Below are 23,291 nucleotides of genomic sequence, written 5' to 3' on the forward strand. Positions count from 1 at the left end.
TTCAATGTGCTTTTAACCAAAGCTAAATCAGGTGGTTTTGTTCCAAAATAATGCCTGCAATCTCCTTTTGTTGAGAAAAGTGCTTTTTCTTTATTTCTTCTGTTAAATGTATTTATGTCAAAAGTTTGAAATAATTACATAGGTTAAGGTGGGGATGTGGTTTGGATATATTGCTTTTATTTATTGTTGTCCAGTATGTGAGAGTTCAGTCTAAATTCACTGAATAACACATCTCTGCTCAGTGGGAGTTTGGGGAAATTCTTCATTCTCTTTGCTGTCATTGGCAGTTTTCTGTTCCTCCTCTGTGGCTGAAACAGGTGCCAAGTGATTGATCACTTCCTGCAGAATATCCTTGCTTTCACTTGGAGGCAGATTGCTGAAATAATACTGAGGCACCAGCTCTGCAAATCTGGGGAGAAAATCACACAAAACATTATTCATTTGTAATTGATTTTTCAAATACTTGAATAATTATTTCTAGGCATATCCAAAAGAACTGCAGAGTTGATATTTAAGCCCAAAACTCTGCAAGAATCCAAGATTCTCTGCAAGATGTAGCAGGAGTTTGTGCTTTCAGTAGCACTGAAAATCCTCAGCCTGCACTTGAGCTGCAGTGCAGTTCCCAGTGCTGCAGGCTGCATTAAATAGGAATTTCCCTGCTTTGGAGCAGAATGGTTCAATAACATTATGAAAACAGCTCTCCTATAAACATGGGGAATGCAAAAGATGGGAGAGTGAAATGTATATTCATTGTGTAAGAGATTTTTGCAGAAGGAGGACTCTGGTCTCTCCCTGAATCCATAACAGGCCATGATTCAGCTGGCTGGGTACAGAAAAGATGTTAAGAAAAGGATTTGCTGGAAAACAGCTTTTCAGGGAGCAAAGACCTTTCCAGCTGGATTCATGTGTGAGTACACTGCTCTGTTAACTCTGATTGAATTTTTTTTCTGTATATTTCACCTTGTAAGAAACTTTTGCAGTTCATAATGTGGGCTTTTTTAATTGATTACATTTACAGTGGCAACTGCTGAGAATAGTGAGGGCCTGGGATCACAGATCTTCCCTTTCTATTTTTATTATCCTCCCAAAGTGATGATTTCAGGAGTGAAGGAGAGTTGCATCACAGTTCACTTACAGATGGGGGGAGATCTCAGAGACAACTCTGATGGAATTGCCCTCTGAGATGCTGAACTCGTGGAATAAAACCCATTCTGGAATCCTCCTGGTGTTGCAATAGGATGAGAAGGGGTGGAGCTGGGCCACTTGTTTGTGTGTTAACATTAAATAGTTCCCTGAGCCATCCACATCACGAGCAATCTAAAAAAACAAATAACAATGTGGAGAGTTATCCATTATTTAATTGATCAGTGCCTTTTAGATTTCAACCAGAAATTAAACTTCCCTCCAGATACTTTCAACTGGAAACTCTTCCCAAGTTTTTGTGGGAAAGCTTGGGAGTGGATACCATGAAATGAGACTTAAAGAAAATGTTCATCTGTGTATTTGAAAGGAAGCTGCAACAAAGAAGTACAAAACTATCAGAGTTTGGCTTTGCAGGTCTGTGTGAAGGCATTCAAACATGTATTCTATAGCACATACACTTTTAAATACAATGTGTCAGGCCATGAAATGTGCAGCTGGGAGAGGTGATTTTTGTGTGGAAACTGGCACAGGGATGTGAAGGAAAGCCTGGGGATTCAAGTGGGAATAAATCAATCTAGTTTGCATTTACAATTACAGTTAAGAATGCCTTCCTGAGATGAGGCAAGCTGTCTGTTATGCACACCTAAATATATCCAAGTCATTTCTCTATTTCCAGGCAATTTTTCACCTTCAAAAAGGAGATAATTCCTGAGAGAATATTGCAATTTCAAGAGGTTTTTTTGAGGTGTAAGAGTTCTTTGAGTGAAAGGCATATTGGCAGTTTTTTTCTTGCTATGGAGAGTGTGAACTCCATGCAGTGAGAGATGAACCTCAGAGAAAAGGAGGATGAAAATGAGAAGAAGTGTTTGATAGACTGGGAAAAAAATGGCTTTTATGGTAATCAAGAGATTTCACTAATGAACTTAAGTTTTCTGAAAGCATTCTACATAATTTAACAGTGCAGGAAGATGAAACCACAGTGTTTTTCCTTACATCCATGAAGTAACCAGATAAAAGAGCTTTCTTAATGCTTAGCAGATTTGCTTCTGATCCAAAGTCTGGTTCTGAGATGGGAAGTTCAATGCGCTTCATGATCTCCACCAGCTCGGCTCTGATCATCTCTGCCATGCTCAGAGCAGAGCAGCTCAGGAAATACTCACAGCACCACTGCTCCCTGCTGAGGTCTGTGGGGACAAAACAATGGTTTGGCTTAAAGCAGAATCTCACTGTTGCAGAGGTGCTGCTCTGTGCAATAAATGCTAATAAATGTTCTTGCACTGCTGCAGATGATGTCCAAAATTCTGGTAGTGAGCCATACAGACAGCTCAGGCTCAGCTCACCAAGTAAGTGGGCAATACTGGATATCCTCAGTCAGTTTTATAGAATTGCAGCTATTTCTTCCTCAATCTAACCCCTTCTTTTTGAGCTCTGAGTAAAGCTCACCACAGAATGAGTAGCAATTCTGTTTTTCAGGCCTTGTGGATTTAGGCCAGGATCTGGAGTTGAAATCACACCTGCAGTGCTGGTGCTGCACAGGACTGGTTCTCCTGGAGCTCTCTTCAGCATTCCACACGACTGAACAGGAGACAATCCTGCTTCCCTGTCTCAAGGTTTTACTCAGTGTGTGCAAATTTATCCCTCTGCTGTCTGAGCACTGGACTGGGGCTCAATGAACTGGAGCAGGGGAAAATGCAGTGAAGAGTTTCTGCTGCTCTGCAGCCTCCTGGCTTTTATTTGTGCTCCTGCAAATGTGAACTTTACTGCTTTCCATTTGTCCCTTAAATTTTCCTTTCAGTTCACAGCTATCCTATTCAGTTCACAAGTTTTCTAGCTGTGTGTTGGGCTGTTGGGGGAATTGAGGCCCTCCTCAACAGCTTTTATTCATCCTAAACTTGGATTTTGTGCTTCTACAGGAGGAACCATCATTCTGGTTTTGCACAGTGCCACTTCAAAGGACAGTTGGAATAGTGGTTGTGGATCCCTGTTGGGTAAGAGATGCTGTCCTAGGACGGTTTTAATTAATTAGTCAATTAATATTCATCAGCAATAGCTACTCCCATAGGTTTCTCCCCACATATCAGCAATTCTAGAAAGAACCACCAGATTTTTGGGTTTGTTTTTTTCCCCAGTGGTGCCAGTGGGCTGCTGGTGGCTCGGGCACACTTGCCTGGCTGTGTGGGGCTGGCAGTGGCTGCCCTGAAGGCGTTGAAGATGTTGATGAGGGTGAAGTGATCTCCTGCAGGGTGGGAGAGGCGGCGCCAGCGGCTCCGAGCGATCTCCTCTGTGCCAGGAGGGGCGTGCAGGAAGCAGCTGGGAGCTGAGGGAAAACCAAGCCAGTGGTGAAAACACAGAGGTGCATGCACGAAACCCGTTGTTCTTTTTGGGTTTCTCCTTCCTCAGTTGCATTTAAGCCCCAGTATTGGAACAACGCTGAAGAACTGAACCTGCTGCGTTCACTAAGGGTTTATTCTGTGGGTGTCCTTCCAGTCCTGTTTTGGGGGAATCAGAAAAACAGAAACTCCCACAGACACTGAAGGGTTTGATCTGCAGCCTTGGATTGATGTAAAAATACAATACACAGATATTAAGGAGAAAAATCATAAACTCATATTTCTATAGTTGTAAGTAAGAATATGCCTGAAGTAAGGGAGAAACTGCACTGATAAGGTGGTGAAGGGTTTATAATGTAGGGGTGGGTTGTGTGGAATAAACTGAGAGTTCAGAAGTCAGAACAGAAGCAGATGTGTGCCTGTGAGACAGGAGCCCATTGGACAAAAGTATCCTCAGTGCAGCAGAAGTGAGTAAAGGTGATGGGTCAGAAAAGCAAAATAAACCCTGTGGCACCTGTCCATTGGGTTAGAAAGTTCTAGAGTGCCTTGTAACAAAGAACTTGTGACTGCTCTTGAGCTATGGCTGAATGCTTGCTCCTCTGAAATCTCAGGCCTCTGAGACTGATGTTTGTCTGAGCAATAAATCCTTCTTAGCCTGAAAATAGTCCCATCCCTTCATTTCTAGAGGCAACAATGATGTTATTTAGTTAATATGTATTGCAAACACAAAAGAGCAGCTTTCTCCCAGACTGATGCCAAAAAAGCTTCCTAATGTCACAACCTAATTCAGCCCGAATCCAACAAATGGTTTCTTTATTATAAAAAGACATCTTTTGATTTAATGCCTTAATTTGCCCCTCTGTGTTGAAATTTGTGCTTTCCAGTGCATTTTACTTTTGTGTCTTTTGAGCTTTTCTAAAATGGAATTGTTCCTATGCTCAAACATTTACATTTGTTATATGTACTTTAGAAAAACCATCACAAGTTAAAAATCAACCCAGTTTGGGCATAAAAAGTTGTCCTACAAGGAGAACACCTCATGCAGCTTGATAGCTTGTGGTTCATATGTTTGCTGCTCAAGACTACAAGGTTATGTCAGCTTTATAAAATATTTGAAGTAGAGAGACAAGATCACAAAGTGATTGTTTGTAGGTAAACAGTTCAATGTTTTCTAATTAGAACTTCCTTTATTTTGCTGCACTGATCTGTCACAAATGTAGATTAATATGAGAAAGTTTCATTTTGAAGGGATGTTTCTGACAAAAGGGAGAAAGCCAATGGGCAGCTGAAGCCTGGAAATGGAATTCTGGAAGTGGGAATTCTTTACTTAGTTTTCCTTGTATCCTTACAGTTAAAACTTGAACAGCCAAATATATTCATTTACTTGAAGTAAGCAGGATGAGAATAACAAAAATTTGCTTTTGTGGATAGATAGGGAAGGAGTCTGGACTGGGCAGGTGGCACAAGGCCTGCAGTGAGAGCTGATCAGGAGTACCTGTGACCATGGCTGCAATGGTGAGCATCTCATCCACACACTCAAATTCACAGGAAGCCAGCAGTGACTTGGACAGCTGAGGATCCAGGGGGAATTCGGACATAATAATCCCAAATTCAGAGAGGTTTCCATCGTTGTCCAGCGCTGCCAGATAATCCAGATCTTCCAAAGCCTGCATCAGGCTTTCAGGAGCTAAGGAAAAGGGAAGAGAATTCCAGTTCTTGAGAGTGGTGCACAGGAATGAATGTCTGAACTCTCATTGTAATAGTTCAGCTGTGGGAAAATGATACATCTGGTATTTGAACAAAAATAAGTGATTAAGAACAAAAAGTAATGGATGAATGAAAGACTGAGAAAATTCTAGAGGAAGCAAAGAAGAGGTAACAATCACAGAGCTGCAAATCACTTTTTTGATACTTTTAATGTCAGAACAATTTTTGTCAAAAGCCTGGACACAATCCTCAATACTCCCAGACTCTGTCAAAACTGCTTCCATTATTGGCAGATTTCAGGTGGGTTTTTTATGTTTATTCTTTTATTAAGAGGGGTGGTTACATGTGAGGGGTGCTAAGATACAGAACAGGATCTTTTTTAACCAGAGGAGATATTCTGATATTTACAGAAGTTATAACTGCTATTCTTCCAGGTATTTGGAGTTCTCTTGGTTGTCTTTTTAATTATTATACTTTTTATACATAGATTCTCATAAAACCAGAAGAAAAATGGGAATGTAGAAAAAGAAAATGTCTCCATAGCAATTGTCTGTACTTCCTCACTCCACAAAATTCAATGTTCAGTTCTTCCTTAGTGTGGGTTATAACTTCCTTACAACCTCCACGAGTAGAAGTGAGAACAGTGAGGCAGCAAAAATAATGAGGGAACATACAAAAATATCCTGAGAGGACAAGATTAAACAAATCAACACTTAAAATTAGGAACTGAGCAGGTCTGAAAAGAAATCTGATGGTGATAACAGGAGGTCAAACAAGCATAGAAGAGCTTTTTGTGGCTCCAGTTCTGAAGGTTGAAAGAGGGACCCTCAAGTTGAAGTTGTCAGGCCTACACTCCAAAAAAATTGTTTCCAGAGCATGAAAAACATGGTGGAGATTTGGGAACTCCTGAAGTGTGAAGGTTCTTTGAGGTTCTTTCCTCCCAGCTCTTTTCCAAGGTAGATTTCTAGTCCAGGTTATATTGAATGGTCAATATCTTTCATGGGTAGCAGTTCATTTACATTCACAACTGCTCTCCAACCACTGCAGGAACTTTCTCCTCACTCCAGCCTAAGGATCTGGTTGATATTTTCTCAGTTTTATGGACAACAAGTTAATTTTGAAGCTGGTGGCAGAAATTCCACTGCAGCAGGACTTGGCCTCACCCCCAGCCCTGGGAAGCTGCACTGGCCATTTGTCAGTCTGTACATTAATGGGGAAAAAAATCCCTAAATAAAATATCCAGGCCACAAGCACAGCTGCCCACAGCAGGGGTGCATCTGCACTTGGATCTTCATTAGTAGATGACTGAAATAATTTCTTGCATTCATTAAGAGTGGGAATGTGTATGGCATCACCAAGACTAAAAGGCTGTAATGAGCTGCTAGGTCACATTTTGCCACACTTTCCCCACACATTCTGCAAGAAAATCTTGAGGTGAGGTTTTGACTTCACTGGCAGTGAATTGTTTATTGCCATCTCTCTGGAATTAACCACTTAGAGTCAAGGAAAAAGTAAAATGGGAAGCAAACAAGCACCTGTTGCTTTTAACCTCATTCTGCTATGTCTGAAGGGGAAAAATAGTTTATTAATTCCCCTTTCATGAGCTTTTCCAGAACTTCTCCAGCATCTCAATCTGCTAATGTGACTTTGGTTAAGTTTAAAACACCCAGTTTTCAGACAAATTCTCTTGGGAACCTGCAAATTCCTTATGAAACTGCTTCATTTCAGTCTTAAGAGTTCTTCCCTCTGCCTGAAAAATTCTCTCTAGAGAGCACATTTATTATAAAAAATGTGGTGTTTAGTGGGATAAACAATGAGGCCTTGCAAAAACTGAAGTATCTGAGAAGAAAATACTTAGGAGTTTTAAAGAAATGAGAAGTAGCAGCTGATGATAATATGAGTCAGTGACAGGAAATAAAAATCAGTGATTGAAAATCAGGGGTAGTAAAAGGGTCACTCAGACGTGTAGTAATTACTAGGAGATCATGGAAAGCTATTTTCCAGAATTCAACAAGGTAGTTTGTGCTAGAGCTCACAAAATACATGCTTATATGGCTGCCAATTTCAACCCCCTGATGGCATCAGTAATTTGCATTTTTATACCCTAGAGTTAGTTGTCTTGAGATTTATAAGCACAAATTACTTCCCTGTCTTGCTATGAGTGTTCTGGAAAATAAAAATAAAAAATAAAAAAAAAGATTCCTGGAGTTTTATTGCTCTGAAAAGGACAAGACAGTAAAGGTGGATTAGAGCAGGTGAAGGAACAGTAAAAAAGCAAAAATAAAAAAACAGAGTGGGGCTTTTTAGGGCTTCGTGCCAGCACCAGCCACTGGTGCCTTGAGGTGTGAAGCACGAGGATTTGTGACTCCACTGCTGCTTTCACAGCAGCAAAGCTCAAAAAACCTCTCAAGATGTGTCCTGTGCTTTCAACAAGAAGCTGTCACATCCCTGGAATTTTAAAAGGTATTTCCTAACCTGATATTTTCTTTCCCTGCTCTGTGTTCTTTGGCTGCTCTGGACTCATTTCAGGAGATCTGACCAGTTTTATGTAAATACAGATCCTGCTTTTGATCCTTCTTAGGCTTAGGAAAGCAAATCTATAACTTAATGTTATTGTTGGCACTGGAACAGTTTATCTGAGAGTTTCAAGCTACTTGAAATGATATTCTTGGTTTCATATTTCTGTGACTTTGATGTGAACAAGAGTAAATTCTGTCTCTAAAGTCAGCTACACCTGTAGTCTTCAGCACCACATCCCAGATGGCTGAAATGCCAAGTGCTCAAGGTGTGAGCAAATAAATTAAAAAGTATTATTTTTGTTGCATTAGGAAGCAAGTGATTTAAGGATTTGGTCTGTAATAAGTGGATATTAGAGATAGGAATGAAACTTAAATTTTGGGATTTTAATAGTCCATTTAACTGCTCTCTTGTGCTTCTCTGGAGATCCACAGCTCCTGTGTTCTGGTTGCCTCATCTGCAAATGCTGAGGATGGTAAAATACCTTTTTTTGGATAGATCTTTTCCTTCCAGAGGAATAACTTAAAAAAAGAGCTGCCATGGATGTCAGGTGGTGAAGGGATGTTGTGTTAAAGGAGCTGATGCTCTGCCTGGCACAGCCCAGGTTTTGCAGGTTCTGTTGGGCTGAAGAGCAGAAAGAACTGCCCAGGTAATTCCTGCAGGCAGAGCAGTCCTGGGGAAGGGTGTTTGCTGTTCCTGCTTTCTAACACTGCTCCCTGGACAGCAAACTGAGAACAAGGAGGAGTCTATGCCAAGTTTTCCTCAAATTATGCAAAGATTTTTCTTCTGCAAGCACAAGTTTCTCTGTCCTGATTCTCTTTTTCCCCCTGTACCTTCTGAGTCAGGATTTTTTATGTGTCTGTTTTGCTGTTAGAACTATTATTTTGAAATGATAGTTGATCATTAAAAATTACCTCCCCAAGCTCACACTTTGCAGTATTTCCATTCCCCCTCATGCTGCTTCATCACTCCTCCAGTCTGGCTGGTGATGGTCCCTGCTGTGCTTTTCTGCCAGCAGGGACAGCCAGGAAGGGCCTGCCCTGCCCTGTCCTGACAGAATATACTGAATAATGTCTGCACACATCATTTAATTGATGAAATCCAGAATTTAATACAACAAAGAATTCACAAGTAAATGTAAGATAATAAATCTGCCCTGAAGTGATCTCTGCTGAGCAGAGTTTACATGGTGGATTGAGTTTCTGACTTTGACAGTCTCCAGTGAAAATATGCCAACAATTAATTTTTCTGAAACAATTTGAAATTATGTATACAACTCTTGCTATTCTGGATTTTCCAGAAATATATTCTCCAGGGGGTTGTGAAAGCATAGCTCTCAATGTCATGGTCATGACCATTGATACATCCTTTAATCTGAAAATTGTTTAGGGAAATTCTGAATGAATGCAGAATCTGCAAATGCTTTCCCCTTGATCCCACAGAGAAATTTTGCATGGCTTCATCTTTCTAATGATTCACTTAGTTTAAATAAGGATTTTCCAGTAATTCACAAAAGTACTCAGTGTTGCTGCAATCTATGGGACTGGAATTCTTTTGTCCCATTATAAACCCCAGCAAAGATCTATCTGATTTACTGATCAGAATGCAAACACATCCCTGTTCTAGGGGTACAGGAAACCCCTCTGATGCACTTTGGAGCTGCAGTGCCAGGTTCATTTTCCTCTGGCTCATGAATTCCAGAAAGGGGAACGAGCTCTGCTGCATTTGCTGCTCTCGATTATGGCATGAATTAAATGCAGCAGCTGTAAGCCTGACATGTTTGTTGCTTTCATAATGCAGTAATGAGTCAGACTTAATCCAGGCTTTTATTTCTCCTCAAAGAGCAGCAGGAAAAAAAAATCCCTTGTGCACATTGTTGCTGAGCAGAAATAAAATGTAAAATGTTTTACTGATGTATCTTTTGTCTCTTATCTGCTGCACGTTCTCCATGTGCAGGAGACAGATTGAGAAGTACTTCTTGCTATGAATTCCAGTGTCCTTCTGATTTGTTTGTTCACCAGCTCATGCCCTGTCTTACTCTGTCATCTCAGTGAAAACTTGCTATTTTTTTTTCTAGGAGAAATTCACCTAGAATTCACAGAATTCACAGAATCACTGGGTTGGAAGAAACCTTCAAGATCATTGAGTCCAACCCAGCCCCAACCCCTCACCCAAGCCCTGGCACCCAGTGCCACCTCCAGGCTTTGTTAAACACACCCAGGGATGGGGACCCCAGCACCTCTGAGAACCCCTAAAGGCTCCCTGTGTTTCAGCTGCCAAGACCAGGTGAGAATGTTTGTTGGACAGAAACAGAGCAGAGGGAAGCCTGTGGCACCCAGGGGATGCTGCAATGTTTTTACTCCTTTTCCTCCAAGGGAACTCAGCTCCAAGGAGGGGAAGAGCCATGGAACAGCCAAGCCCATGGCAGGGATGGAACTGGGTGATCTTTAAGGTCCCTTCCAGCCCAAAGCATCCTTGGGTTTGTGTGCTTGAAAGCCTGATGTGTTTTGAGTTCTGTGAGCTGTTCCAACACAAGTACTGACTCCCCTGACAAATTTCTCCCTTGGGCTCTCCAGTTTCTTTCAGAGAATTTCCCAGCAGGCACTCCAAACTCTGTTCTGACTGTGGCAGCTTTGCCCTCATCTCTGGAGGGTTCTGTAGGGATCAATCCAAGTGCTGCTAGGAAAAAAGTTCCCTGTCTGCTCCAAAGTGGAAAGAAAGCCCATGTGTGATGTGTCCTGGTTAAAGGAAGAGCTGTGCTGGATTATCAAAGCTGTGTCTCAAATGTTTAATTGTGTAAGGCAGGAAGCAGCCAAGGAAATTGTGCAACCCTTTCTCCCCTCCTTTCAGAGCACCCCTGCAGTGTTTGTGGGATTTTTCCTCTGTTCAAGAAGTTTGTGGGATTTTTCCTTTGTTCAAGAAGTTTGTGGGATTTTTCCTTTGTTCAGCCAGTTTGTCCACTGTACTTAGTGGACAATAATTTAGTAATTGCTAAAACTGTTCAGTACCTGCACCTGACACTCTTGATTTAGTCAGCAAAACTTTGCCATATGTGATGTCCATCCAAGTAAAGCCAATTCTTTCACTCATCAAATACCTTCACAAGTTTTTACACATCAGGACAATGCTTTCTTCAGCTGCATCATCCAAAAATACAGCCAAAATGTGGAATTCCTGTATCTGTGAAACCCTTGTGTGCCTCTAGCACTTCATGCTCTCTGAATGTTGTCCCCATTGTGCCTTTAAACCCAAAAATGCCAAATGCCTTCCCTCATATAATTCTGCTAATTCCTTCTACAGTTCAAGACCAACTTTCTTCATATCCAGGAAAAGCATTCATATGTTTTAGTATATTTTTTAATAGTAAAATATATTCTAAATTTGAGTGGGAGCAAACTATTCCATAAACATTTTCCATGCAGATTTTGTGGGTTCAGCACAGGAGATGACACAAGGCCAAAATACTCCAATTCTCATTGGTTTTGAATTAATTACCATCAGACTGGTCAAGGTTTTTGCTATTTCTTTAGGCATGCTTCTGCTAAACAGACACACAAAGGAAAATTAGAATAAATTTTTCTTAAAAATTCCACTTAACCATCTATTGCAACATCCAACAGTGAGAATTAGCACTTTATTACTGATTAATTACAGTGAACAACACATAGAAGAGATCATTCCAATTTTGTGTATGTGCACGAGGAAAGGCAGAATAATATAAGAAATTATTTTCTACATATTATTTTCCTGTTTGCACTGGAAAATTTTCAAGAATGAAGCCAGCAATCCCCAAACCAATGAAATCAGGGCTATTTCCCTCACTTTAATGTGTTTCAAAGCCTCAGCAGAACCTGCAGTGGCACTTGGGGTTTGTGATAAGCCAGAATAGAGGAAAATATCCTATAGAAAAAAACCTAAATTATGAAGTCAGGGGGAAAACAAAGGCAACTTCCTTTCTTCTCTTACCTCAAAATCCCTGTGTTTTCCCTGGCTGGTACTGAAAGCATATTTGGGTTAATTTTACAAGGAATATTGTCCTTAAGGAGCAGCCCATTGTAAATTTGAGGTGGGAGATGCTGGAGGATAAGGAGGGAGCTCATTTCCTCCACACACATCCCCCAGGTAACAACAGTGCTTTATTTGGCTTGTAAACTTTTGATTAAAGGAATATATTTCGTTGGATTTCTGTACAATACCTTGTACAACAGGGCACAAATTTTCTTTGTGGGTTACAGGAAAATAATAGGTAACCTAGATGAGAAGATACTTGGAATATTGAACTTTTTTTTAGCATTCCAATTCCATTCAGATACTTTATGGTCTTTTTTCTAAGTGCTGTTGCTGTAGCAGGTAAGTGGGAAAAGCAGGGTGATATTATTACAAGTCTTTAAATAAAAAACAATCCTGTGAGTGACAGGGTAAAATTAACCTGGAAAGAGCTTCTAAAATAATGATAAAAATATGAGAAATTGGTGAATCCTCTTACCTGGGCTGCTGATGAAGTCACAGTGTGCAAAGCCTGCTATGTCCATCCTCTTCAGGAACAGGACCAAGCTGGTGAGGTTGGATTCCTGAACTTTAGCTGGGATTTCTGCCTTCATTTCCTTGTGTGTAAATTCTTCAGGGTACAAGCAGAAGATTTTCCCTGGAAGAGAATTCAGGAAAATTACCTTTTTTAACATGCTTCCTCCTCATGTTGCCACGTTGATTGCATTAATAAATTTGAGCTAATGGATTGAAATTTTGAGCTAATATTTCTACCTGATGGAGACATGCCCAGAATTTGTTTATGCACCTCTGCTTGACTTTGGCTGATAGGCTGGGTTAGAACAGAGTCTGCTCTGATTCTAGGATTGTACACCTTTAAATGAAAGAGATACCAAGCATCAGACAAGTACACAAGGGCTGCAAAAATATGAATGGTCTGTACTGAATTTCTCTCTAGGTCATTTCACAGAAAGGGTAGGAACAGTTTTCATTTCTTGTTGTTTCAGCAGCTTGGGAAGGAGAGCACTCAGCACCCTGACAAACTGACAGATGTTTTGCAGACACTCTAAAGTGTGCTCTGAGATAAATGTCTTTTTTTTTCCCCCTGAAGAAATGTACCTTACTGAAGCAGAAAATGGTATCATCAAGAAAAACATCAGAAAATATTATTAATTTCTTGCAGTGACAGAATCCCAACATTTTCTGACAGCATTTTGCTCCCTAACTGCAGATTTTTGCCTTAATACTGAAATTCCAGGGGATGAGGGCTGCATTGGAGATATATGATGCCATGTTTTATAGTTATCTTAATTATGCTTTATTTGGATTAAGCTGAGGAGCTGATTCACTCCCTGCTCTGGCCACAAGCCTGTGGTGTCCAGCAAGACATAAAACTGCCAGGATAAGGCAGCTCTCTAGTCCTGCCTTCTGAGTCAACTCTATCTGCTTTGAGCAGACAAAAAAAAAGATCAAAATTTAAAAAAAAAAATCCTTCAGTGCAGGGCACAAATTTCTTTTCCTGCAGGTGAATTGCTGATTTACCTCAGCTGCAAGGACCAGGTGGGATTTTGCTCTGCACTGAACTTTTCCTGTTCCCCCTGTGCTCAGCTGACTTTGCCTGAATGGGAATTTGAACTGGTGAGGGAGGAATATCACAAGACTGAACAAAAGAATTGAATTTAAAGGTAAAAAATTGCATCCCTGATAGAGATGATTTGACAGACATCAGGACTGTTGGATCTGGTTTGTTCCCAATGATTTGTATTTTAAATTCACAACATTTGTAATTTGTTGAATTGTACTTTGGGCTTCAGGTCACCATGGCAGTGAAATTCATTTCTGCCATCCAAGAAAACTGCAGTTGTAGGAATAAGTTTAAGAAATAAGCATGGTCTAATTGAAAACTGCTTTTGGGCTTTTCTTCCTTGCACACAAAACTGTAACTTTTTTAAACTTGCCTTGAGACCGAGTTAGTTCATAATTCCCAGTTAAAAACCTTTTAAAATGGCAGATTTTTGCAATGCAGATGACAAGCACTGGTAGCTCACAAGCTTTTCCCTGAAACACTTGCAAGGCCAATCAGGATTAATGATCCCTGCTCCACAATGTTAGGAACACTTAACTCCAATTTTGGCTATTCCACCTTGTACTATAGAAAGGAAATATATTACATTGTTTCTTTTGCCTGTTACTGGAATTTTTATTTTAACCAGGACAGTTACAAAACCTGTAGTAGTGCAGCTCTCCAGTTCATGTTCCTCCTACTTAGGACATCAGTTTTGTAGAAATAAATGGGATTTTTTTTTTTTTTGCAGCTGCACTAATCCTTCCCAGGGTGGAAAACAAAACAATGAGGCCAAACTTAGAATGAACTGGAAAAGGTTAAGTATGAATTAGATAAATCAATTTATTTAGTTAATTTATCTAATTATCTCTAATGCAATTAGATAAATTGCAGCATTTGGATGGGAACACATGTCGAAAAAAATAGAGATTCCCTGTGTGGGCAATTACTAAATCATTAAATAAGGGATGAGAATAATCTCCTAAACCAGGAGATCTGCCAATAGGTGCCTAAGAAGTGATTGTATTTTGCTTTATGTAACATACTGAAGAGACATTCATGACTGATAGGCCAGAAGTCAAGTGAGATTTATTTTACAACCAACCTGTCATGGGTTTGGTGCCCAAATGAGTGGCAGTTGCAACTGCAAGTGTTCATCTGGCTTTAGAAACTTCAAAAATTCAATTTCTGATTGAATTTGTGAAGTAACTGTGATTTCTTGCTTGGTTTTCACAAGAAATGCCCATGAAAATGATATAAATTCCATTAATTTGCCTGTTAAAAATATCATGGAACCTGTGCTGTGAAAGAAGAGAAAACCACATGATCCTCTAGAGACTATTTGCATTAATCTGAGCTGCACAATTCCCTCTCCCCTGCCTGAAAAGCCCTTTTGCAGAGTTTATTTTGGACAAAGTGCTTCTGGTTCCCTTCACTGACCTTTCTTGTCTCCACACCAACATCGATGACAAAAGTCACATTTTTAGTCCAGACCAGAGGTTCTCCAGAGCTGGTGGTGAGTAGCACTTTCCTCCTGTATTTTTTGCAGCATTTCTGCTTGTTTTGAATTAGTTTGGGAGTCAGGTCTTGTTTTGTGGGGTACAAAGGGATGGGGATGAGTTCTCCAAGGTCAGGGTTTAAATTGGGTTGTTCCTGTCTGATCATCTGATAAGCTTTTTCAATGTCCTGGAATCAAGAGAAATACATTTTTTCCTTACAAAACTGCTATATTCTTAGTCCAATTGCAACACATAAAATGATCAAAATATGCAGAAACCTCCCTACTTTCTCTTAATTATTATATTTGAGTAGATATAAGTATTGTAAAGGTTTCAATTTTTTCCCCCCAATGATTAATAAACCCTATAAAGATTTAATAAAGTCAATAAAATGTCCCTAACTTGTGTTGATGGAGCATCACCTTATTTTTTTAAAGAGTTCACACATCCAGAGGTTGGATATGAATTGTAAAAGCTTTTTGTTGTTGTTTTAGTGTTTTGCTGTTGGAGGGGGTTAATAAGAAACCATTTGTGTTCTGCACGATTTTTTGAAAAGGCATACAAAAATAATTCATGGCCTTCCTCAGTCTGAAAGGGAATTTTTGTAAAAGCATTTTTATTAGCAAAGGTTTTGCAAAATTGAAAAGCCAGCCTGAGTTTCTCTTTGAGAGTGGCAGCACATTTCCAGCAGTTATAGGTTGAAAGTGCTCCATAAAAATTGTTATAAAGATACAAGAGTGACATCTAAGAGCAAGGCTGGCAGCAGGGCAGCTCATAAATTCTGATGTTCTTGGTTAACTCATATTTTTGTTTAGTTTAAAAGACAGTTGAGTGCTTGGGAACAGTGGACCATTACCACTATGAAACTTTAAATCACAGTTAAACAAGAATTCATGGGATGTTCTGGTTTATAATGAGTGTTCTGTTCATTGTGAGAGAGAAAAATGAGTGATCTCTTCTAGGCAAGAAAGAAATTCCTATTCTAGTTTTGTGGGGAATTTACCTGTCAAAAAAAAACCCTTTTAAGCAGAAATGAAATGAAACTTTTGAAATGGAAAGAGAGTGTGTTTTTTCTCTAACATTATCTATGGTAAATATGGGGATGACCACAGAGAATTCATCACTTTATCATTTGTAAAATTGGTGTCTATAAGGTTTAAAACTGATTATTGACATAATTAAAAGTGTTTCCTATCCATCCCCCTTTTAACAGTGAAAAGCAACAAACACTACCTGGGTAGTTTGTGGTAAATTATCTTTGCTTGTGAAAAGTCATTATTTCCTGGGGTCATGGTTGTTCTAAAGCAGATTTAATGGCACACAGTGGAAGATCAGGGATCATTATCAGGAAAATAATAATAATAATAATCACAAACACTGAAATATTTATTTGATTGTCAGGTTACTTTGACAGCTATAAAGGACCTGCTGGTGCAGTGAATTTAGGGAACCACTGCTGTCTACAGAGGTTCAAAGGTGTCACTATTTAGAACGTCCAAGCCTGTGCAGATTCCTGGATTTTCTTTCACACCTCTGGAGTGACTTTTTCCTCCTGCTGCTGTGCACACAAATGGTTGGGAAGAAGAATCCAAATGGAAAAATCTCCTTGGGAGGTTGAAGGTAAAAACCCCCTTATGCTGTAGGGCATTGCTGGAGGCTGGACCTGTGTCCATGTGTCCATTCCCACCCCACAGGGATAACACAAACTCTGGGATGCCCAGTGCCAGGACAGGTTATTAAATCCCTGCCCTTGTGGCCTGTGCCCCTGTGTGCTGCTTCTACAGCTTTTTGCATCACACTAAAGGATGGTGGCCTGTCTTTAAATCTACAGAAAAATATATATTTCCTACACAGTATTTCTGTGTTATATAGATATTCTATGTGTATAAAACACAGTATATGTATGCCATGTCATTATGTATGCCATGACTTCTTTGAAGGAAAACCCTGAAATTATGAAACCTGGTGGCAGATCTGCTGTCTTAGCTACTGACAGCAAGGTATTTACAGGTCAGATAAAAAACCCACATTTCCTGATTAAAATCAGAAAGAGAACAGGTTTGATTCCTAGAGAGGCTACCTAGAACAGAGACTAGGCAGAGTTAAAGAATAAAGCAGGTATTTATTAAAAAGCCTTCACAGATACACCCTGGGCAGTACAAGAGCCTGGCCATGGCTCCACCCAAGATGGACAATGAGTCACGAGTTTTCACACTTGTGTAAGTTTTGGTCCGTTTCCATATTGGGGTTAATGTGGAAATGTTGTTGCTTTCAGAGTATCTGCCTGGAATGGACAGCCAGGAGTTTAATCAAAGTTTCTTTGTGCAGTATTTTTGCTGAAATCTGGAGACTATATTGATTCTATTTTTAATGTAGATGGACCCAAGATGGATGGCATGTCATGAGTTTTCACACTTTTATAAATTCTGGTCCATTTCCATACTGGGGTTAATTGTCCAATCCCAGCTCCAGGTTATGCAGTCTCATCCTCCCAAATTGCTCTCCCCAGTTCTCTGTTTGCACTTTTTGGGCCTGGAAAAGGATTGTTCTGTGTGCCTGAGCTGTGAGCAGAACTTGCTGGCACTTCATATGAAGTTCAGAATTATTTCCTAATGCAGCCCAGAACGTGGAAAACACGAAAGCTAAAACTTAAGGCATCAGTTCAACAACTTACTTGCTCAGACGCCAGGAAGACGACGATGTCCCCCTTCTCCCTGGTGTGGTGGATCTCCAGGAGCAGCCTGAGGGCCGGCAGGAAGGGGTCCCCGTGGGGGCTGCAGGAGAACACGGCCTGGGCGCGGTGCCTGCCCCGCACGCGCAGCACGGGCACCCCGCCACAGAAACCCTGCAGGGTGCTGCACATGTGGGGGGCAGTCAGCAGCACCAGCCTCAGCTCTGCCCTGGCTGCCAACACCCCCTTCAGGAGGCCAAGCAGCGCATCTGTGGCCACCGTCCTTTGGTGCACGTCGTCCAAGACGATGACACTGTAGCAGCTCAGGAGGGGCGTGGACATCATTTCCCGCTGCAGCATCTCATCCGTGCAGTACCTGCAACACAGGCACACCACACTCTACCAGCAGAGTACCAAAAAAAAGCTACCAAAAGTACCAGAAGTCTTGGGCTATTATTGTAAGAAATGAATTCAGTGTCTTGGGGGCAGCTTGGTTCTTTCTGTTCCAACAGGAAAGGTTTGATAAGAACGGGGAGTATTTTTAGTCTCAGTTACATTACATGTTCAAATCCTTCCTTTAGCAGCTACAAACCTGATGTGATTCAATGACACTCTGAGACACAGTGGTGGAAAGGATGCCCCAGGCAAAACCAGAAATCCTCCTGCCCTGAAATCATCTCTTCATCTTCCATCACATGCCATAAACAATTCCTGAGCTAGGAACAAATCCCTTTGGATGAGGAAAAGAAGGTGCACTTGAGGCAGAGCCAGAACCAAGATGAGCAATTCATTTATACCATAAGGCCCTGCTCACTTCTACCCCTGCTGCTGACAGGTTTTTAAAAGGATATTAATTTTGTTGTGTTGCTCAGCAGGACTTGGAATTCTTGAAGCAGGTTTTGATGTGTGAGAGGGAGGGATTCATCTCCCTCTTAACAGGAGCAGCTGCAGGAAGTTCTGCTGCAGGATGAGGTTTAAGGAGTTCTCCACAGAGAAAGGACAGGCAAGAGGAAGAGTGGTGGAAATTGATTTTCAGAAGTGGTGGGCATCCTCTTCTTCACTGGAAACTGGTGGCTGAGAAAAAAGATTGTGGTCTAGATATGATACTTTGTGCCTCCCATATTAAGGAACCAGAGAAAATAACTCTCATAACTTTCTGGGAGGCTCAAAAGCTGAATCCTTGTGTTCCTGCTGTCACCTGCCTGCACTTGCTACATTAAGTGCATTTCTTATCTCCCAAAAATCCCCCTCAATGCTATTCTCCTGTTGTTGCTGTGTTTGAATGGAATTTATGCATCATGTATGAGGTGTATGAATATGCAACAGGTTATTGTTTTTAAGGGTTAATCCTCTGTTAACGTGGGTCCTCTTTTGGGCTTATGCTGCCCAGAAAAAGGTACCCGGACATGCGTAACTCTTTGTTTTTATCGTCTCATATTGTCCTAATTCAAATCGTCCAAATTATCATTACTCTAATCGTATTACTATTTTTATAACCACTTTGTTACTTTTAAATTTTTAAAAACCGCGATTGGCACCAACCTGAGGATGGTGTCAGGCCCACAGCAGCTCTCGAAGGGCACGCAGTATCCCACCTCATGGCCCACGCCGAGCTCCATCTGATCGGCCACACGCAGGGCCAGCGCCACGGCGGCCCGGGACAGCACCTGCGTGCACACCACGGCCCCGCGGGGCTGCAGGGCCAGGCAGTGCTCGGCACACCACTGAGGGACCTGCGGGGACAGCACAGCACCAGGGTGAGGGTGGACGGGCTCTTGGAAACCCCCGCAGGGCTGCAGGGCCAGGCAGTGCTCGGCACGGCACTGAGGGACCTGCGGGGACAGCACGGCACCGGGGTGAGGGTGGACGGGCTCTTGGAGACCCCTGCGGGGCCAGGCAGTGCTCGGCACTGAGGGACCTGCGGGGACAGCACGGCACCAGGGTGAGGGTGGACGGGCTCTTGGAAACCTCTGCAGGGCCAGGCAGTGCTCGGCACTGAGGGACCTGCGGGGACAGCACAGCACCAGGGTGAGGATGGACGGGCTCTTGGAAACCCCCGCAGGGCTGCAGGGCCAGGCAGTGCTCGGCACAGCACTGAGGGACCTGCGGGGACAGCACGGCACCAGGGTGAGGGTGGACGGGCTCTTGGAAACCTCTGCAGGGCCAGGCAGTGCTCGGCACGGCACTGAGGGACCTGCGGGGACAGCACGGCACCGCCGTCATCAGCACGCTCAGCTCCTTTGGAAACCAAAGCTATGAGCTGAGCGAATCAATGTTATCAAAAGTGCTTCATTAATTGAATTTTTTTTCCCCCGTTCATTTTTTTGTGAAGATGAACGGCTGAGGGAGCTGGGGGTGCTCAGCCTGGAGTAAAGGAGACTCAGGGCTGCCCTCATCGCTCTCACAGCTCCTGAAAGGTGCCTGTGCTCAGCTGGGGCTGGGCTCTTTCTCCAGCAGCACTGACACAACCAGAGCACTCAGCCTCAAGGGAAATACAGGTTGGATAGCAGGAAAAAGTTTTTCACAGAAAGGGTGATAAAGTTCTGGAATGGCTGCCCAGGGAGGTGCTGGAGTCCCCATCCCTGGGTGTGTTTAACAAAGCCTGGATGTGGCCCTGGGTGCCAGGGTTGAGTTGAGCTGTTGGGGATGGGTTGGACTCAATGATCTTGAAGATCTCTCCCAACCCAGTGATTCTGGGAATTCTGTGAAAGAGCCTAGTAAAGGAAATTAAAATGAATATACTGCAAAGCCAATGATAACATTTTCCAATCCTTTATATTGGGATAATGGATTTATCCCATTATCCCTAGACTAATAAGTATTTTCTGGACTAAACACGTTTATTTTGAAGAGGGTGAGGTATACAAACTGTGGGGTTTGTGTTTGATTAGATTATAATGGAAATTACTAATTTATTATTAGTCTAATTTCCCATAGGCTAATTCCTGTTAGGAGCTTATTCCAGGACTGGAATTCTGAACAACTGCAATGTTCTCAGCAGTGCAGAGCAGCAAAACCGAGCTGAGCGCTCGCTGCGTGCCAGGGCCTGCACCATGCACAGGAATTGCCCATGTCAGCTCTTGGAATTTCCTAAATTCTCATCAGATTAGAAGGTTTGTCTGGGAATTGCTCAGCTGGACTCAGGTTGGAATTTGCTGCAGAAGGGGCCTCTGGGGAGGATGTGACAGCAGGGTCACTGCAAGCACATGCTGATGGATCCAGCTGGTGCCTTGTGAAGGCTGACCTAGAACAGAGGCTGGATAGAGCTAAAGAATAAAGCAAGGATTCATTAAGAGGCCTCAAATAGATCCACCTTGGGCAGCACAACCCAAAATGGCCCCAAAATGGACAACAGGTCACAGGGGTCTGTCCCTGGGATCAGTTCTGCTCCATTTGCACCTTGCAGTTCATTGTCCCATTCCAGCTTTAGCCCCTGCAGTCCCACCCTGCTTGTTTTTCTCTCTCCAGCCCACGGGGTTTGTGCTCTTGGGCTGAGATTTGGATCATTTGTCCTTGGTGCCCAGCTGGAGCAGGAATTGTTTTGTCTCCCTGCTCTGTGCACAGAGCTCAGCATGCCCTGACGTGAGCCCAGACCCACACACTAAAGCAGCACAGAATGGGAAAAATAGAAAAGCCGAACCTGAGGCATCACAGCAAGGTCAGTGCAGTTGTGTTCAGGGCTGGCTCAGCAGCAAACCTGCCCCTTCTGGATCATATCCATGGAGAACATATCCCAGGATTTCAAACTGACAAATGCCACAGCCAATATCTATAATTTCTGATGAATTACTCTGCAAACACATAACTGAAACTGAACTGCTCCAGGAACTTACACAGCAGCTCCTTAATTTATATATTTACTAACATCAACACTGGAGAATATCCATGTGTTGTTATGAGAAATTAAAGTTGCATTAAAAATATTATTTTAATGGATGGATTAGGTTTCAAATCCTTAATTTAATTAACATCTAAACCTAGGTGCATCAGCCACATATAATTTATTTCTGTATAGTTATATGCATTTCTAGAGATGTTTAAAAACCAACCAGCAATGTGCTATATCTTATTGAAGGTTCAATAAAATTTGCCTTGTTAAAGGACATTTTAAAAGCTAACAATTCTTAGCAAGTTGTTTACTATTACACCATTTTTTTTGTGTGTAAATTACAGGCAATAACAAGGGGTAAAAACTTGGCACTCCAAAAATTATTTGGGTGTGAATCATTTTTATGGGAACAGTGGAATTTTCAGGGAGAGGTGTGATGTGTCTAGTTTAAAATGTGATCTCTAGAAGTGTCCAGCACTGAAGTCTGTAGGATATATGAGGTGCCCTGTAACAGTAATTATCCTGCAGCTCTACCTGCAAGAAATTTTTCTCCTGATCCCAGTCATAAACAACAGTATTTTGGCTGATAGCACTTACTTGAAAATTCTTTTCTACTCTCTGTGACAACAGACCTGGGTTGTTATATATTGGTAAAGCAGAATTTCGTAGTCCTGACTGATACTTGTGTGCTTAGACTCAGCTGAGACTGTGGCTTCAGTGGTTGCTTTTAACAGGAGTTTTGTAAAGTAATTTTGTGCTGTTGGAGAGAACATTTGCTCCTGGCTGAGGTGGGTGAAAGACCATTAATTCTCCCTGAGAATCAGCCCTGCTGATTTCAATCCTTCATTCCCTGGGAATGTTTTGTCACTTTATCTTATGCCAAATCTCCTGGATTTCTTTCCTGATACAGCATTAACCAGAACCAAAACACAGAGTATCTTCAAAAATTTTTGAGTGCTTGAAGAAAGTTATTAAAATGTTTAATATATTTTAAATCTGTAGTTGACTGCATTAATCTTTCTTCACCTTCTGCATTTTACTTTCCCTTTCTGCCCTTAATCCTTGGATTACAATAGTTACAGTGACTCTGAAATTCATACCTCATTAAATGTTCTAAAAATACATTAAAAAACCCCAACCAAGTCTGTTGTACTGACCTGGGAGCTCTTGCCAGTCTTAGCATCTCCTGACACAATCACAATTTGATTATGAAGCAAAGCTTCCATGAAAGTACATTTTTCTTGCCATATTGGAAGCTCTTCTCTCTCTTTCATCAGTCTGTAATAACGGGAGGAGTAAGGCAAGCCATCAAAAGGATTAAGCTCTAAATCTTCTCCACAGACAAGAATTTCCTCTTCATCCCCGTCACTGCCGTCGAGTAATTCTGAAAAGCAGTGGTTCTCTGGAGAAAAGGTTAAAAACTCCATTTTTTCTTACATATATTATTCCCAGCAAAAGCACATTAGTGATGGAAGGAGTCCTTTGTGTGCTGATTGATCATTTAGGCCCCCTAAACCTGAGCAAATCCATTTTTCCTCACTCCAGGATTAGTATTTCACAGCTCTTGGGTTTAAAAGTCCGGCTCGGTGTCCAGCTGCCTTTGTGGTCTGCTTGTCTCACTCTGGGTGGTTTAACAACCCCAGTGAGCCTGGAGAAAATATATTAAAAAATAATAATCACCCAAAAATCTTCCAAATGGCAGCAGTGGAACCAGAAAGAGAAGCTGAGCAGATTTTGCAGTTCAGCACTGAGTCCAGCCCACGAGTCCCAGTGTTTGCTCTTGTCCAAGCCGGGGAATAATTGGGCAGAGCAGCTGAGCCTGACCTTTGTGGCTGCTGGGGGAGGCTCTGGAGCTGTGGCTGTGATTGCAGGGCTGGCATGTGGGAGCTAATCCCAGCACAAAGGCTGCACCCCTGGGTGCTGCCTTTGTGCTCTCTGCGGAGCTCCAGTGAGTCACACCGGCAAAAACTCTTTTTATTGCACTCTGTGGATGAGCCTGGAGGTCTTGGGAGGCTTTAGCAGCTTTTGCTGCAGTTAAACTACA

General features: G+C 41.9%; 1 protein-coding gene across 1 annotated transcript; it reads right to left on the reverse strand.

Moving 5' to 3' along the window:
* Positions 1-156: 156 nt before the first annotated feature.
* Positions 157-22,674, reverse strand: DHX32 (DEAH-box helicase 32 (putative)). Its single transcript, XM_036386129.2, has 11 exons — positions 22,405-22,674; positions 18,961-19,151; positions 17,422-17,794; positions 14,689-14,934; positions 12,459-12,558; positions 12,184-12,342; positions 4,969-5,160; positions 3,311-3,460; positions 2,137-2,327; positions 1,136-1,317; positions 157-409 (listed from the first exon to the last, which is right to left on the reverse strand). The coding sequence occupies exons 1-11, from the start codon at positions 22,672-22,674 to the stop codon at positions 217-219; spliced, it is 2,247 nt and encodes a 748-aa protein (XP_036242022.1). The 3' UTR covers positions 157-216.
* Positions 22,675-23,291: the final 617 nt, after the last annotated feature.

The sequence above is a fragment of the Molothrus ater genome, chromosome 8 (genome assembly GCF_012460135.2).
Source record: "Molothrus ater isolate BHLD 08-10-18 breed brown headed cowbird chromosome 8, BPBGC_Mater_1.1, whole genome shotgun sequence".
Taxonomy (NCBI): domain Eukaryota; kingdom Metazoa; phylum Chordata; class Aves; order Passeriformes; family Icteridae; genus Molothrus; species Molothrus ater.

Coding starts and splice junctions, on each gene's coding strand:
- DHX32 (XM_036386129.2), bottom strand. CDS start 22,674: ATGGAGTTTTTAACCTTTTCTCCAGAGAACCACTGCTTTTCAGAATTA. Junction 14,935..17,421: donor TCTTCCTGGCGTCTGAGCAA/GTAAGTTGTTGA, acceptor TCTTGATTCCAG/GACATTGAAAAAGCTTATCA. Junction 12,559..14,688: donor TTGGTGTGGAGACAAGAAAG/GTCAGTGAAGGG, acceptor TTTCATTTAAAG/GTGTACAATCCTAGAATCAG.